We start from the raw sequence: 15,997 nt of genomic DNA, 5'->3' as shown, positions 1-15,997 counted from the left end.
TCACAGGCTCGCAAGAGCCGGTTGTTAAGTTTTTAAGAATTTTGGGAGCCGGTTGTTAAAGTAGGGCCCTCCATGGCTACTTTAACAACTGGCTCCCAAAATGTGGGCTTGGGCCTCCTGCTGAATTATCTTTTACTTTACTGGTGGGGATGCTGAGCCCTGCCAGCCAAGTAAATAGACTACTTCTGCTCCCTGCTCCTTGTCTGGGCAGCAGACTGGGACTTCTCGAGCATGTGAGAGAAGTTCCAGCATGCTGCTCAGAGCAAGACGTTGGGAGTGGTGGCAGTCCATTTATTGGCTGCCAGCAAAGGTATGCCTAGCATGCCCGCAGGAAAGGAGGGAGGAGAGAGAGGCAAGTGTTGCCCCCCCCACTCCCTCATCCCCCCCCCCCAGCCACCCCTGGCCCTTCCAACTGCAGAGCTGGCTACGTCCGGAGAAAGAGCCTGTTGTTAAAAATTTACCAGCACACCCCTGGTCTGGAGCTTCTGTCATGCTACCTGTCACAGCACTGTGGAACCTGTAAGTTCTGGCACACAAGCATGGCAACCAGTTTTTTTTGCAACAAACAGAGTGGAGGAATGTTCCAAAGAGCAAACAGAAGTCAATAATCTTTCAAAAGGTTTATTCTCCTCAGAGAGTCACATGTGTCAACTGGATCCAACACGGTCCATGTTTCGCTTTTTTAGTCTGTCTCACAGACACCGCCAGCTTCTGTAATCACTATGCGCAATCCAACATTGCCAAGGATAACGTTGTTTTGACCCTGAAGAGGTGTTTTCCTCAAGTTTCCAAGGTCACATATTTCAAGATAATTGTAGCATAGTTGTGACCCCGAAGAAGGCTTATAGCCAAAATACAGACAGTGTTGGATCCAGTTGATACATGTGACTCTGAGGAGAATAAACCTTTGGAAGCTTGACTTCTGTTTGCTCATTGGAACATTCCTCCACTCTGTTCATTGTTTTTATTTGACTACTGTGGAAGGACTTTCCTGCCTTTTTTTAACCATTTTTTTGCCCCATGTGTGGAGGTGATGGCATCACATTACATGGGAAAGTTGCAGAGTGTGCCTAGGACCCTCCCTGGAGGCAGGAGCACGCATTCCTGTTCTGGCTTCATTTTGGTTGTAATGGCAGCCATTTTGACCCTGGACTTTGTTTTTGACATGTAGTTTGAGGTGAGTAGGGTTCTCCTGTTGGAGGGAGGGGGTTGGACCCGTTACGGTGCCATTTTTCAGCCGTTCTATCAAAGTGTCTTAGGCAGGCACTCTCAGGGCCCCAAGTGCATGGCCTGAGCTAAAGCCTCTGTACATCTTTTTCCCAAGGCCTCTAATAGGTCAAGTAGTGTGGGATTGCAAGGCACCCATTTCTGGTCACGCTGATCACATCAGATTGACCTTGCTGCCTTTGGTACACAGATGTGATTCGACTCCTTGTCTGACCTTTGCTTCCCTTGCTGAGAAGACCAGGGCTTCTTTTCCAAGCGTCGGTTGCCATAGAAGATTTGTTTTTCTTCTGGCTTATGATTTGGCCTTTGAAATGCAGCAACTGAGAAGGAAGAGGTTTTCTCCCTCGGTCATTGCCATGCAGCTGAATGTGTGAAAGTCCTCCATGCCTCTGGACTTCATTAGGAGCTAGAGATTAAGACCTGGTGCTCTGGCGAGGGGGTATCCCACTAGAAGGCAGATATTCCATTCACCTTGTCATTCTTACAGGGTGGTTTGGATCATAGCCTGGTGCTTAATTCACTCGGGGTTCAGGTGGCAGCACTCGCTTCAGAGTTGGTGGTGCATGTAGGAGCCGACACTGTGGGTGCTTGCACCCCCAATATTGAGAAAATTCCTTGTATGTGTCCAAGGAAAGGTTATTTCCGCTGGGCTTAGCACCCCCCAATAATTTTGAAAAGTTGGCTCCTTTGCCTGTGTTGCAGCCCAGCTGGATGTGGTGCAGTTTTTGCATCTGGCTAAATTGTTTTGACCATAGACACCCAGTGTAAGAAGCTCAGAGAGGCTAAGCTTCCCCAGCTTAAACCACAATTTCTTTCCTTGCTGCCTTGCAGGTATTATCCCTCTCTCACTTCTTCCATAAGCCGCCTGCTGGCATTCAGCAGTTTGGTTTTTTTTTAGTGCCCTTCCTCTGCTGGACCTACAGTATTAATTACTCAGCAAAGCTGTGTGTGACTGTGGCTGTACTGCTTCTTTTTTCCATGCTGGATCTTGTAGCTCGAGTGCCTATTTGTTTTTGTGAGTTAACTCTGATCTATTTTCTGCATTCTGCTCCCATTAACATCCATATATACCTTGAGTTAACTTTTTTTTTTGTTTTGTTACATTTGTACCCCGCGCTTTCCCACTCATGGCAGGCTCAATGTGGCTTACATGGGGCAATGGAGGGTTAAGTGACTTGCCCAGAGTCACAAGGAGCTGCCTGTGCCGGGAATCGAACTCAGTTCCCCAGGACCAAAGTCCACCACCCTAACCACTAGGCCACTCCTCCACTCTTTTTTGCGCTTCTGCTTGCAGCAGCTTTGCAAATTCATTGCAGAGAACTTAATGCATAGTTACCCCTATTCAGGTGGCCTTAACTCTGCTATGGTATCTGGCAGGTAAACAATTAATGCATGATAACTTTACATTGTATTCATTGTAAGACATAGGACCTGCCCATTTGCCACCCCACATTCCATGTTTCCATGTTAACGCATGCTAGAGGTGGGCAGCTTGAAAGCTTGTGTTACTTCCCATGTTTATGGAAATGTTTGTTTTGCATTGGGGGGGGGGGGGCATTATGGGAGCAATGTAATTAAGAGCACATACTCTTTTGGATGGAGCCCATGCTCTTTGCAAAGAAGGAACACTATTAAACACACATAAACATGTCTTTTTTTTTTTTTTTTATGTTTGTCTTCATTAAGATCCAAGAGAGTACAACTCTGCCATAGTCAGGCAAATAATAAACAATTTGGGTTCAGGCCCCCCCAGTCTGCTGGTTTGGCTGGTCGGGATCCCCAAGCTTTGCCAGCAGAGGCTTTCCTGTGGCGATATTCATCGCCATGGTTTTAATGAAATTGAGCTTGTGCACCTGGCCAGGAAAGCAGGGCAGGCAGCGCGGCACCGAGTATCGCTACAGGAAGGCTTCTGCTGGCAGGGCTTGGGGGACCCCTGCCAGCTCGGGCCCCCCCCCCTCCCCAAATCACGTTCTGGCTATGCCTCTGCTGTGGGGCATGCCAAACAAAAACAAAGTTTTGGGTTAGCTTTAAAAACAGTAAGGAAAAACAAGGTTAAGATTTTGCCAGTTTTATGGTGGTTCGTAGACAGGTTGGAAACTACAACAGTAGCATAGAAAAGGGGGCTTCCCTTGCAAGTAACAAAGGAGTCTTGTGTTGTAGGTATCAGGACTCTTCATACTGCTTTAAGAAAAATTACCCTTTTTTTTTTTTTTCAATTGACTGTTCTTTTCAGGTTGATTTAGATTTGTGGACTTAAAAAAAAAGCATTTTAATGGGGAAAAATACCACATTTTGGCTTTGTAAGCAGACATGGTGAAGCCTCACAGATTTTCTGTATGTTTAGTGTGCCTTTACAGCTTGGTCATTATCATAACAGTTTTGGCACCTGATACATATGACTATTTTAAAGGGACAGTACTGTCAGAGTGCTGTTAAATCATTTTTTTCTTGTCTCTGTTGCTTTCTATTGTGCTTTTTTAAAAATTTGTAAGTGTTTTAGTTCATCACACAAATGTAATTAAAAGTACACCTTTCTTAATGGCCCCACCATGGTCCTAAATCTTTCTTTGAGTCCACTGTTGAGCTGTTCTTGCACTAGGTACATTAACACTAAAAATGCCTTCTTGCAAACTCCACTTCCCCTTTACCTTTACTCGTTTAAATTATACAGATACTTCCACACCTGCCACAGCTTTTTTTTTTTTGTGCATTATAAACCTGAGCCAAGATGGCTTCTGGTCATTTCTCAGAGTTTAGGTGCTCACTGCCACATAATCTCCACACATCAGGGCCCACCTTAACTCTAATTCAACCTGCTCACCAGCACCATGTCTCCACTACTATCAGATCCTTGGCACAATCCTGACAAGACATGCACCCGCAACTTCCCTTTTGACAGACTGTCTTCCTATGCCCAGTTTGGGGAGAAGCCAGTGGCTTTATCACTCCAGGCGGATCATTTGTCTTTTTACTTCGTTTTACCTCTTTTTACCCCAACTGACTCAGGCACTGCACCCTTTGACATGATACCACTTTGTGAATAACCCAAAACCTTGTCAACTGACAAAACTCTTAATAATCATAACATTGACAATAACACATCTCTGTAACTCACAATATTGGGCGGGAGGACAGGTTAACACGTCAGGTTGCAGAGGAGCAAGCAAAATGCCAAGCTCACCCAATGTCTCCTGCTCCCCCGTTCATCTGACATATGCTGCTTCCACTCACCAGTTTGCAGCCACAGACCGGCTGTGGAGTTCAAAGGCTGTGTCTCCACCCCACCCGATCCAGTGCCACAGCCCACACCCTTGGGGTCATGTTAAGCCCTGGTGGCCTAGACCAGGCTATGCCACCTCTAACTTTGCATCAGTGTGACACCTGCACTGTTGATTTGACCAGGATCAGTGGGGTAACATAAAGTGAATTCTACTATCTTAAAGCTAAGCTTTAAAAATAAAAACAAATATTGCCACAGGATGAAACAATAAAAACCAATTGAGACTATGAAAGGGAGACGTGACTGGGTTTTGTTTTTACTTGCTAACTAAATTATGAAGAAAAACAACCTTGATGGCTCTCGTATTACTAAACTGGAAAGGGAGGTGTGAATCACTGTAACGTGAGGAGAGTTTCTGTGTGAAGTTTCAGTGGGTGTACATCTCTTACTTGTCTAACCCCTCCCTCCAGTCTAATTGGAGCTTTTCCTCCCTTCCTTTCCCCTTCTTCCTTGTTGATACAGCAACTAAGCTCCTATCTGAAGTACTTAGCTGCTTTAATGTGCTGCAGTTCCTTCTGTTGAACAAGTGTTTACTTCAGGTTGCTACTGGCTCTGAGGTTTCAGCATAGAGACCACCTCAAAATGTTTGGCATAGATGCTAAGGAGTCACCTTAGTTGATTCTTGGAGCTCAAGTTCCGGACACTATGGCAGCACCATCTCTGCTTCTGCTAATAGACAGGTTGGTATGTGAGGAGTTGGGGGGGGGGGGGGGGGGGGTTCCTGTCCATCAGGAAGCCTATTCTTTGTAAATGACAGTGTTAGAAAAAGTTGACTCTTAGTTTTAATAAGCTACTTTTGTTCTGGTCTTGGGAATACTGTGGTTTAGTACAGAAAATGTTAATGCCATATGCGAGACCTTAGTTGAGAGACTTTAGCCTGCTTTCTCGTGAGGCTGAGGTGATGAGATTTTCTCATGTAAATTGAGTCAGGGAAAGGAGAGACTTTCAGTGGGGAAAATGCTGCAAATGTCCTTCCTTTCAGGAATTTTGACAGTACTTTTGAAATACAGAAAATTCTCTTCTGTCTTCATTGGAAACTTATTGTGGCTGCTTGCTACCTAATTTCTTATGTATCTCTGTATGGAGGTGCTACGTACATTAATTATTTGTCTAAAATAGTGTAGTTTGGTATAACTCTTTTTCATTGACTTATTTCTTTATAAATGATACATTTTATTTATATTTTGTTTCTCCATTATGCTATATAATAAAACGCACCTCCAACATTCTGAAGCTGACTGCATGGCTGAGGCATTCCTGCTCTCTGTAGCCATCTCCTGAATTGACATCACGTACTTTCGGGTTCGTCACAAGCAGAAGTGACCAACCACACGAGGTTTCTCGGCTTCAGAATGTTGGAGGTGTATTCTATTAAATAGGATTGGTCAGTTCCTTGAAGCACAGCCAGAGCTCAGCGTCCTGCACAGTAATGCTCAAGACACCAGAGAGAGAGAGGGGGGGGCTGACACCAGAGGGGGGGGGGGGGAGGTATCTCTGTCACACACACACACTCTCTCTCACACAGTCAATGTCTTTCTCTCTCTCACTCTCACACACTGTCTCTCACACACTCTATGTCTCACACTGTATCACATTCACTCTGTGTCACACAGTCACTCATACACTCAATCTCACAGAGAGTCTGTGTCTCACACACACACTCTCTCTCTCTCGCACACACTATCTGTGTGAAACACACTCTCTCTCTCTCTCACACTGTGTCTCACATATGCACTTGCACACACTCTTATTCTCACACACACACCCTCTCTCTCACAGACACACTCGCACCCAGACTCACTCTCTCTCTCACATACACACACACTCACACATTCACTCTCTCTCTCACACACAGACACTCTCACATACACACTCTGAGGAAAACCTTGCTAGCGCCCGTTTCATTTGTGTCAGAAACGGGCCTTTTTTACTAGTATCTATGTAAATCCATACTTTTTATTCTAGCCTTTTATCTTCATTGGTTGTACTCAGTAATTTAGTTTTATTATACTGTATTGTATCTGATTTCTTACCACCATGATATCAATAGAAAGTTCCTTTATGCAGGTTATGGCCTTCTTTGTCTAATGTTTTTTGCTTTAGCTATTGCGTTCAAACCCAGCAACGAATCAGCCCAGAACACCGCAGCCAGACTCATATTTGGAAAAACAAAATATGAAAGTGCAAAACCCCTAAGAAAGAAACTGCAGTGGCTCCCACTCAAAGAACGAATCACGTTCAAGATATGCACGATAGTTCATAAAATCATTTACAGAGATGCCCCGACCTACATGCTAGACCTAGTCGACCTACCTCCTAGAAATGCTAAAAGATCAGCCCGCACATTTCTTAATCTACACTTCCCTAGCTGTAAAGGATTAAAATACAAACTAACACATGCGACCAGCTTTTCCTACCTGAGCACACAGCTGTGGAATGCACTACCAACAAAATTGAAAACAATCAACGAAATAACTAACTTTCGCAAATCTCTGAAAATCTATCTCTTCAACAAGGGCTACCACGAGAACCCGTGCTTAACTATAACACTTCACCACTCCACCCTGACTCTGAATGACGTCTTTCTATAACTGTTTGCTTAGTTCTTCTCTGTCATCCTTGATCTCTTTTAACACCAATTGTATCTTTTACCCTGTAATGGTCATGCCATAACAGATCTTTGTAAGCCACATTGAGCCTGCAAATAGGTGGGGAAATATGGGATACAAGTGTAATAAATAAATAAATCTACCCACATAGGCTTGAAGCTCAACTTGCCAGCTCCTGCATCTCTGGGATTTTTCAAGCCTTTCTTCTTCCTCTTCACTTTGCTTTGTAGCTTGTCCTTTTTACTTTTCTGAGTTATCTCTCACTGGTAGCTGATTGCTCTGCCTGTCCTGGTACCTTCTTTATGTTTATTTATTTGGGACCCCTTTCCAGGTCATCTGTATCTTTCTCTGGCCCCTAGCTTAGTGTGTAGTGAAAGGCATAATTTTCCAATGGGAACACCTGAGCTAGGCCTGTTCGCAACAGCTTGCATCAGGAAGGTACCAGATTTCTTCTTCAAAAAGAAGTTGTAATGTATACAAGCATGAGATGATCCCTATGTTCACTGGGAAAGGGGATTCTGCACATGTATCCTGTGGTACCACTTCTGATGACAAAAATCTGAATAAAACTGCTAGCTTTCTCTTGGTCAAGACAAATTTGTTTTCCCATTGTTTAGTACGTATTCTTAAAGAAACCATGTTGGATGTTTTTCCAACTATATAACAGAGGATCAAATAATTTTGCCACCTCCTACTCTCTGCCCCTCATAACTGATGTTAACAGTATAGTAATACTACATCCTCTTATTTTGGTGCTCCACTGATGGACAACTTTTCTAGATATCCGGGCTGCTGTTAGTTTGACTAAGGAGTTACATGGTAGGGCCCAAAAGAGATTCTACCTCTGTTTCAAAACACGTAAGTCAGGCAAAGCTCTCTTGTTGCTGTACTTTGCTCATTTATCTATCTGTATCAACAAACTCCAGCGGACAACTATTTAATGTCTGTCACCAACTATTTAGATTTTTTTGAGACATTTTTATGGAGCCTCAGAACTTTGGCTAGCTACATGCATATCAATGACCTCAAATGCAGTGCTGACCATTCCTCATAGGTCCGTTTTATCTTTTGTTACATTTTTTTCAATTTCACAAATTCAAAGGAAATCTTTAGGACTAATTTTTCATATAATATTGTTAAAATAATTAATGTATGTAACTTAGTATTGCTATGAAGAAGTAATAATACAGCATTATAAGACAGACCTTCCCTGACGAAGCATTCGAAACCCGGCCATGTTAGGAGAGGGTCCAGTTTGCAGTATTAAGAAATGCTTTGCAAGCTCCATAAAAATGTCTAAAAAAAAATCTAATAGTTGGTGACAGACATTAAATAGTTGTTTGCAGGAGGTTGTTTGTTGATATAGATACCTGTGAATGGCTCCTGCAACATGGAAGTTTGTCATTTTCAAGTTGATTTAGGCATACTTTGCTCATTGGCAGGAAAATTGTGTGGGATTTCTCCTCTCCTCTCCCACTTCAGGATAAACACAAATCCCAAAGTACAAGCCATGCTTTTCATGGAAAGATTTATTACTGACTCCTTCAGCTCCTGCTTTTCCTTTTTCTGGGAAAGGCCACACTGTTTTTCATCTGCTGATGCAGGTTTATTTTCAAAGCACTTAGACTTACAACATTGCATAGTAACCCATGGAACCTGTAAGTGCTTTGAAAATGAATCACTTCATGTTCTACACTCTGAAGACTTTAGGAATTCCTTTTCCAGATCCTCTTGTACTTCCTTCATCAAAACTACTTTACCTCTGGAAGTTTCCACTAGTGTATGTGTGCCTAAACTCTACCCATTCTAACAGGGCTGAAAAGGACATAAATACTATTATAAATATATTGTTCAGTGTCTTAAGTACTTATAGCCTTTAGGAAAAAAAATCCAGTAGAAGTTAGTGGGATCTGCCTTCACACAAGATGGCCAGCCTCCACCATTTTCAATCATTTCTCCTGATCCATGCAAAAATCACTTTAATAGCTTTTGCATATCAGGGCTCAAACCAATTCTGTTGGATCATAACACCATTATATATAAGGAGGGCTGATCTACCAATATTCCTACCTTTTCTCAACTATCCTGTGTGTCAAAAGTAGTAACTAGTGTCTTATGTGAGATCATATCTCCTTTTCTTATTCCCTGTTTAAGTCCTGCTTCCTTGAGCACTTATTGGGGTGTGCAGGGGTTTATTTTATCCCTGCCAATTTCAAAAATATGTTTTCTATATCTTATACGTGAAATCTAGTATGTTTGTGTAGGTTTACCTCAAAGGTTTAAGAAATTACTGAAGCCCACAAAAATATATATATATTTTTTTAACAGATAACTAAAATTTGACTTATTTATTTCCTTGATTTTCCCTTCCAACTAATGCCAAATACTTCTAATTCAATTCAGCTAACCCAGGGGTAGGCAACTCCGGTCCTCGAGAGCCACAGGCAGGTCAGGTTTTCAGGATATCCACAATGAATATGCAGGAGATAGATTTGCAAGCACTGCCTCCTTGGTATGCAAATCTATCTCCTGCATATTCATTGTGGATATCCTGAAAACCTGACCTGCCTGCGGCTCTCGAGGATCGGAGTTGCCTACCCCTGAGCTAACCAATGAGTATGTCTGCATAGCAAGACTTAGAAGCTGGGGTGAGTGGGAGTTGGAGTAGGAGCCCCCATACAAACTATTCAGTATTTTTTTTAATTGAAAAAGATGCATTTTTAATCCCTTATAAGTTTTCTCACCTTGTTAGGGTTGCCTTTTTTTTTTTTTTTTTTTTTACCTCTTTCTTGGTGATGACATCCCTTAGCTAGGGAGTCCCATTTGGATGACTGTAAATTCGCCTTGTGCTCACATTTGTAACACATTTTGTATGGCAATCACTTCTACCATAACCCTAGGTGAGCAAATGAAGTTTTATTAGCCAACAAAACTTCATATAATTAGACTATGGGCTTTTCCTTCAGGAACTTGCTCAAACCTTTTTTTAAACCCAGATACACTAACCACTGTTACCACATCCCCTGGAAGCAAGTTCCAGAGCTTAACTATTCTTTGAGTTTATAATCATTTTATTTCTGTAATTTGGACTTGATGCAGTTGGAACTCTTCCTTCTTCCTCTGTGTTAAGGGGATCTTTTACTAAAGCTTAGCACAAGTTATCTGCACCAGGGCCCATTTTATTCCTATGAGCCCTGCTTCAGATAACTTGAGCTAAGCTTTAGTAAAAGACCTCCTAAATTGTTGTTGTTTTTTTTTTTTTTTGTTATGCTGCTAATCCTCCTGCAAGTCTGCCTGTACTTCATGTACTTCTGTGGTAGATTCAGCAAGCAATTAGAAACTAGTCAAGCACTTCAAGTAAGATTGGTGCGTGGAAAATTATGACCATATTCAGGCATGTTCTCCATTCAAAGCATTGATACTGTTCTAAAAATTGTTCTAGTATAAAAACTGAGGTGAGGATGGAGGAGTAGCCTAATGGTTAGTGCGGCAGCCAGAGAACTTGAGGAACTGAGTTCGATTCTCACTTCAGCTGCTTGTGACTCTGAGCAAGTCATTCAACCCTCCATTGCCCCAGGTCAAAATGAATACCTGTATATAATATGTAAACCGCTTTGATTGTAACCACAAAGGTTATAAAATCCCATCCCCCTAAATAAAGTACAAGGGGCTTCCCCTAAAGCATGGTCTGGGTGTTGCTGGTATCTATATGTATCAAGGTGTCCTGGCTTTCGACAATTCTGGAATGAGCCAAGGTTGCAACAGAAGGGCTTTAGTTTAGCAGGAATTTGAGTTGAGGAGCATTGTAATTATTTCCATGCACTCATAGGAGGCAGGTCTAAAGCATGTATTTATTTATTTATTTATTTGGATTTTGCTCACATCTTTTTCGGTAGTAGCTCAAGGTGAGTTACATTCAGGTACACTGGGTATTTCTCTGTCCCTGGAGGGCTTACAATCTACTTTTGTACCTGAGGCAATGGAGGGTTAAATGACTTGCCCACGATCACAAGAAGCAGCAGTGGGATTTGAACTGGCCACCTCTGGATGTCAACCACTCTGGTGCACTAACCACTAGGCTACTCCTCCACTCCCATTTGATCAATAAGATGTCTTTGTCCTTGTGAGAAGTGGTTCACGTAGTGGAGGCTAAAATTGGAAGACTTCAAGAAAAAGCATGTGATAAGCACAAAGGATCCTTAACTGCAAAAACAAATTGATGGCATGTATTTAATGTATGCTGCTTAATTCAATGGCAAGTGATGAGGCTGCTAGAATGAATCAGATAGTAGATAACATAAAATGTTAGAAGTACATAAGAGAGGTAGCCTCACAGCAAGGACATTCTGATAGGCACTAGCGACAGAATTAAGGTCCAGGTTTGGCAGACTGCAAATGCAGTAATAACGTGTAAGTATTCATGTAGCTGGGTCTGTCTGGCAAGCTTTGTAGTTCTCATGTGAGCCAATATGTATCAGGTTCGTGGTAATAAGATACCATAGGAAAGGTCACAGAGATACAGCAAGTAGATATTAGTGACTTTGATGGTTAAACATGGGAAGTGAGTGGTGCTGGTGATGAAACAGAGGGATTTAGCAAACTTATCTACCTAAGGGAGGGAGAGGGGAATACAAATGATAACAAACATAGACTTGGATAAGGAGCATTTTCCTACAAGTGATCGCACTTTGCCTTGCAGCTGGGGTATATCCTTAGCAATGTGAGCCTGAATAACTGGGAATATTGGTGGACCAATTGGTCCTTTTCTGTTACATTTTTCCATTCATCGTTTTCCAAGCTGACAGAGCTTTACATGAGTTATTTCCATGCCCAAATGGGCTCACAATCTAAGTTGTCCTTGAGGCTGTGAAGGATGACGTGACCTGCGAAAGGCTACAAAAGAGTGTCTGTGAAAGAAGCAGAATTTGAGCCCTGTCTTCCCTGGTTCACAACCTGTTTTGTGAACCTCCAAGTTAATACAGTCTGCTAGAAATGATGAATTTGAATTTAGTTCCACATGTTCCCAATTTGGTGATACAGTAGGTGTTGTAGTTTTAAAAGCTAGACAGTAGGTGGTGATGTTCATACACTTGATAGAGCACATTTCAATGCACGTTGACTGTTTTGTGACCTAGTACCTGGGAAGGTTTAACTGGATACCTACCTACCTGTAGGATTGAGTTAATCCTCACTTGTTAAGGGCCCTCTCTTCCACTCACTGAATTTAGCCTCTTAGGTGCAGAAGGGTAAGTCTAGAAATGTTCCTGAGGTGGGTTTAAGACTTCATTTGTTGTGCTAAATTTAAAGCTAATTATGCATAGGGTGTCTAGGTAGGAGGAGGATTATCAGGTTAAGATGTGCACAATTCCCTGAGCATTTTACAAGGCTCACTGAACAGCTTTTTTTTCTTTTTAATAAAATACCTAGAAAAACACATGTAAGTTCCAGCATGTCCAGCAGAAACAGCCATTTTAGTAATAAACACATCGAAAATAAGAGTGGCAACACTTGGCTGACACATGATATGGGACCAATTTTATAAAACTGAATGTCCAGGAAGTGCCAGTTAAGGAGCTGAATGAGAAATGTGTGTTAATTTTGAGGTGGTTTTAAACACCAGATCCTCCCTTAATCACTGGTGCAAACATCAAGTCCAAATGAGCAGATGTTAAAAAAAATAAATAAATAAAACCCTGGATGTTGGCATTTAAAGTATGCATGTATAGCTGTTGTACAATTGGAAATAATAGTTTTCTAAAACACACTCATAACGTACCTCTTGAAAATGATGTATGCTTTGGATTTGCACACTTAAGTAGAGAGGTGTGGTAGCCGTGTTAGTCCACTCTTAAAGGTTCTCAATAGAAATCAAACAAAATAAAACATGGAAAAGAAAATAAGATGATACCTTTTTTATTGGACATAACTTAATACATTTCTTGATTAGCTTTCGAAGGTTGCCCTTCTTCGTCAGATCGGAAATAAGCAAATGTGTTAGCAGATAGTATATATAAGGGAAACATCAAAGCATTACTTTGACAGTCTGACAGAGTGGGAGGGTGGGGGTATGCATGGGGACATCAAAGCATTTCATTGATATTCTAACAGAATGGATGTTGGTAGGTGAGAGGAGGGTAATAAACAGAGAAATAAACAGAGAAATACAGCTTTATGGTTTATAATGGGTTAGAAAACCCAGATCCCTATTAAGTCCTGTTTGTTGGGTGTCAAAATATTCAATCATTCTTATTTCAAAGGTCTTACGTTCCTGTATTGTTTTAAAATTACCTTTCAGTATTCTTACTGTGAAATCACTGGTGCAGTGTTTTGGTCTGGTGAAGTGTTGGCCCACAGGGGTGGGGGCTTGACTGGCACCAGCTATTTTCATGCGATGTCTGTGCAGATTGAATCTTGTCTTAAGCATCTGGCCTGTTTCTCCAATATAGCATCCTTCGTTACATTTTTTACACTGAATGATATATACCACATTGGAAGATGAGCATGTAAAATAGTCCTTTATGTTGAATATTTTTCCTTTGTGAATGACTGGGGGGTCTTGTGAAAGGACTATTTTACATGCTCATCTTCAAATGTGGTATATATCATTCAGTGTAAAAAATGTAACGAAGGATGCTATATTGGAGAAACAGGCCAGAGCTTAAATTAACTGGTCAGACTTGGACTGGGTTGATTTTCGTGAGTTTTTTTTTTTCAACTTAGGTAAACTTGCTGGTTTAGAGTTCTTTGAAAATTCTCCTAACAAAATTAATTGGTTAATTTTGATGATCAGTGGCTTTTTGATAATCTATCCTCAAAGTATCTTGGCAGTAAGAAGCAGTGAAGTGGCTACTTAATGTTAGCGGTATCACTTTAATTTTCTACTCTGTTCAGTCTCTTCCCCCCCCCCCCCCCCCACCAATGTAGTTAACTGGCCTGTGAAACATGGCTACAGTTTTGGCACAATTATCATAGAATCTTCTCTCATGTATGTTCACTGAAAGCAGTGTCACCTTGGGCTGTGTTTCCACTCTAAATGTTTGCACTTTTGTATTTTTAGACTGCTTCTGTTTTCACTGATAGGCATTTTTGTGGAAGCAGGCAGTGGTGTGGCTCATTAATCAACACTTACAGTGTACTTGACCTTTACCAGGATACCAAGATTTGTTTCCTAGCACACAGACTTCTATAAGTGCAAATCCTTGTCATAATTTCTAGATTGACTTCAGATTACTTTTATCCTGCTCTTTGTTCTTGCCTCTCTGTTCAGTCTACCTTTTTCATACCATTATCCCCTGGAGAGAGTGGACATAAGGTGCAGGATGTGTTCGTTCTATAGCTAATGCAATTAAACAAGAGAGTAACTGTTGTCTGGTAACTTCAGACTTTTGCCTGACAGCATCTTACAGCTATTTTCCCATTGTGTATGTTCTGAGCTTGCAAAACTGCAGGAGATCCAGATGAAGTCATAGAACAGTGATACACACCCAAGTGTCACTTCAGCTATGTGACACTAATAGCAGACTGCCATGTCATTGAGAAATTTGTGTAATGGATGAGAAATATTCTGAATGATCTTTAGTAATTGCAGTTCCTTTAGCCAAAGTTGACGAACTGATGACTGAGAAAGCTAGTGTACCTTGCCTTCATTGTTTTTTGTTCTCTTTCCAGTTATGGTTTTGTTTTGGGGTTTTTTTTTCAATGTACATTTCTTTCATTTTAAGGTTTTCTTTGTGAATTTATGCCACAGCTTCTTTGCATTCCAGCGCTGGAGACATTGTGGGCCAGATTTCAATAAATGGCACTCAAAATTAGGCGAATATTCAAAATATAAACCTGTAGAGCTAGAGAGCAACGATACCATTTCCCTCCCATTCTCCTTCCCTTTCACCTATCATATCCTTATCTACCTTCCCTATTCTAGTTCATTACGTTCTTTTCACATGTCCTTTGTAATGCCTTTCATAATGTAAGTAGTTATGATCATCACAATTTATAATACTGTTCCTACATTTCCTTGTTTTTACTGTATTCTTTACCATGTAAGATGCTTTCTTTTACTATGTAAGCCGCACTGGACCTGCTGTATGTGGGAAAGAGCGGGGTACAAATGTAATAAATAAAATAATAACTATACAGTTGAGAATGCTCTCAAAATATTCTAATGGGTAGAGGGCTTTCCAAATGTATTCAATTTACATAAATGAAACCTCAAGAGTCCAGGGTGCCTACAGAGATGGTCTACCCTTTAATGGACTCATCATCATAGGTTTCTTACCAACCTCCAAAACCAACCATAGTATAAAAAAACTCCATAATGGAGAAAAAACACTATGGCAAAACATAATGGAGGATAGTAAGCACTATTCTATAAATTGCACCTAACTTTGAGTACCGTTTATAGAATAGCGCTTAGTGTGTTTCTTTATCGGCACCATTTATAGAGTTTGGTCCTTAATGGGTGTACAAAAGTGGAGCTCTAGTACTACAGGAAATATGTTTAGGAAATGTGACATCTGTCATTCAGGGATAGTATTTATAGTCTTGGAGTTTGGACTCTGCCCTATGCATGGAAGGTAAGATAACATAAAGGCCATTTTATTTAACCTTAATAGTTATCTAAGAACTCCAGTCATTCTTCTTTTCTTATTTAAAGCAAGTGATTCCCTCCTCAATTTGTTATGTGGTGTATTTGAGTTTGCTAAAGTAGTATTACAAGTGTTACAGTTAATACAAAGTATGACAGTGAAAATCATTACAAGAAGAAGGGTGGGACAGGGCTGCCCTATCAGTAGCATCTTTACATTGGCTACCTGTTGGGCTGTGGATTGTTTTTTACTTTTTGGTGATAAAGTTTAGAATTCTACATGTGTGCTATACCCTT

At 41.1% G+C, this 15,997-nt stretch overlaps 1 protein-coding gene across 3 annotated transcripts in view; it reads left to right on the top strand.

Annotated features, from left to right (window-relative positions):
• The window catches only part of TBC1D14 (TBC1 domain family member 14), a 199,948-nt gene that overhangs the window by 69,412 nt on the left and 114,539 nt on the right, over window positions 1-15,997 (top strand). The window contains exon 1 of one of the 3 annotated variants that reach the window (XM_030191165.1): window positions 4,973-5,187. The exons of the other annotated variants lie outside the window; for them this stretch is intronic. Within the exon in view, the coding sequence (XP_030047025.1) occupies window positions 5,153-5,187 (35 nt within the window). The 5' untranslated portion in view covers window positions 4,973-5,152. Of the gene's footprint in view, window positions 1-4,972; window positions 5,188-15,997 lie in introns of those variants that run through there. 3 annotated transcript variants of the gene reach the window in all.

Source organism: Microcaecilia unicolor, chromosome 2, assembly GCF_901765095.1.
Source record: "Microcaecilia unicolor chromosome 2, aMicUni1.1, whole genome shotgun sequence".
Lineage (NCBI taxonomy): Eukaryota > Metazoa > Chordata > Amphibia > Gymnophiona > Siphonopidae > Microcaecilia > Microcaecilia unicolor.
This window is presented reverse-complemented; position numbering and strand designations above follow the sequence as displayed.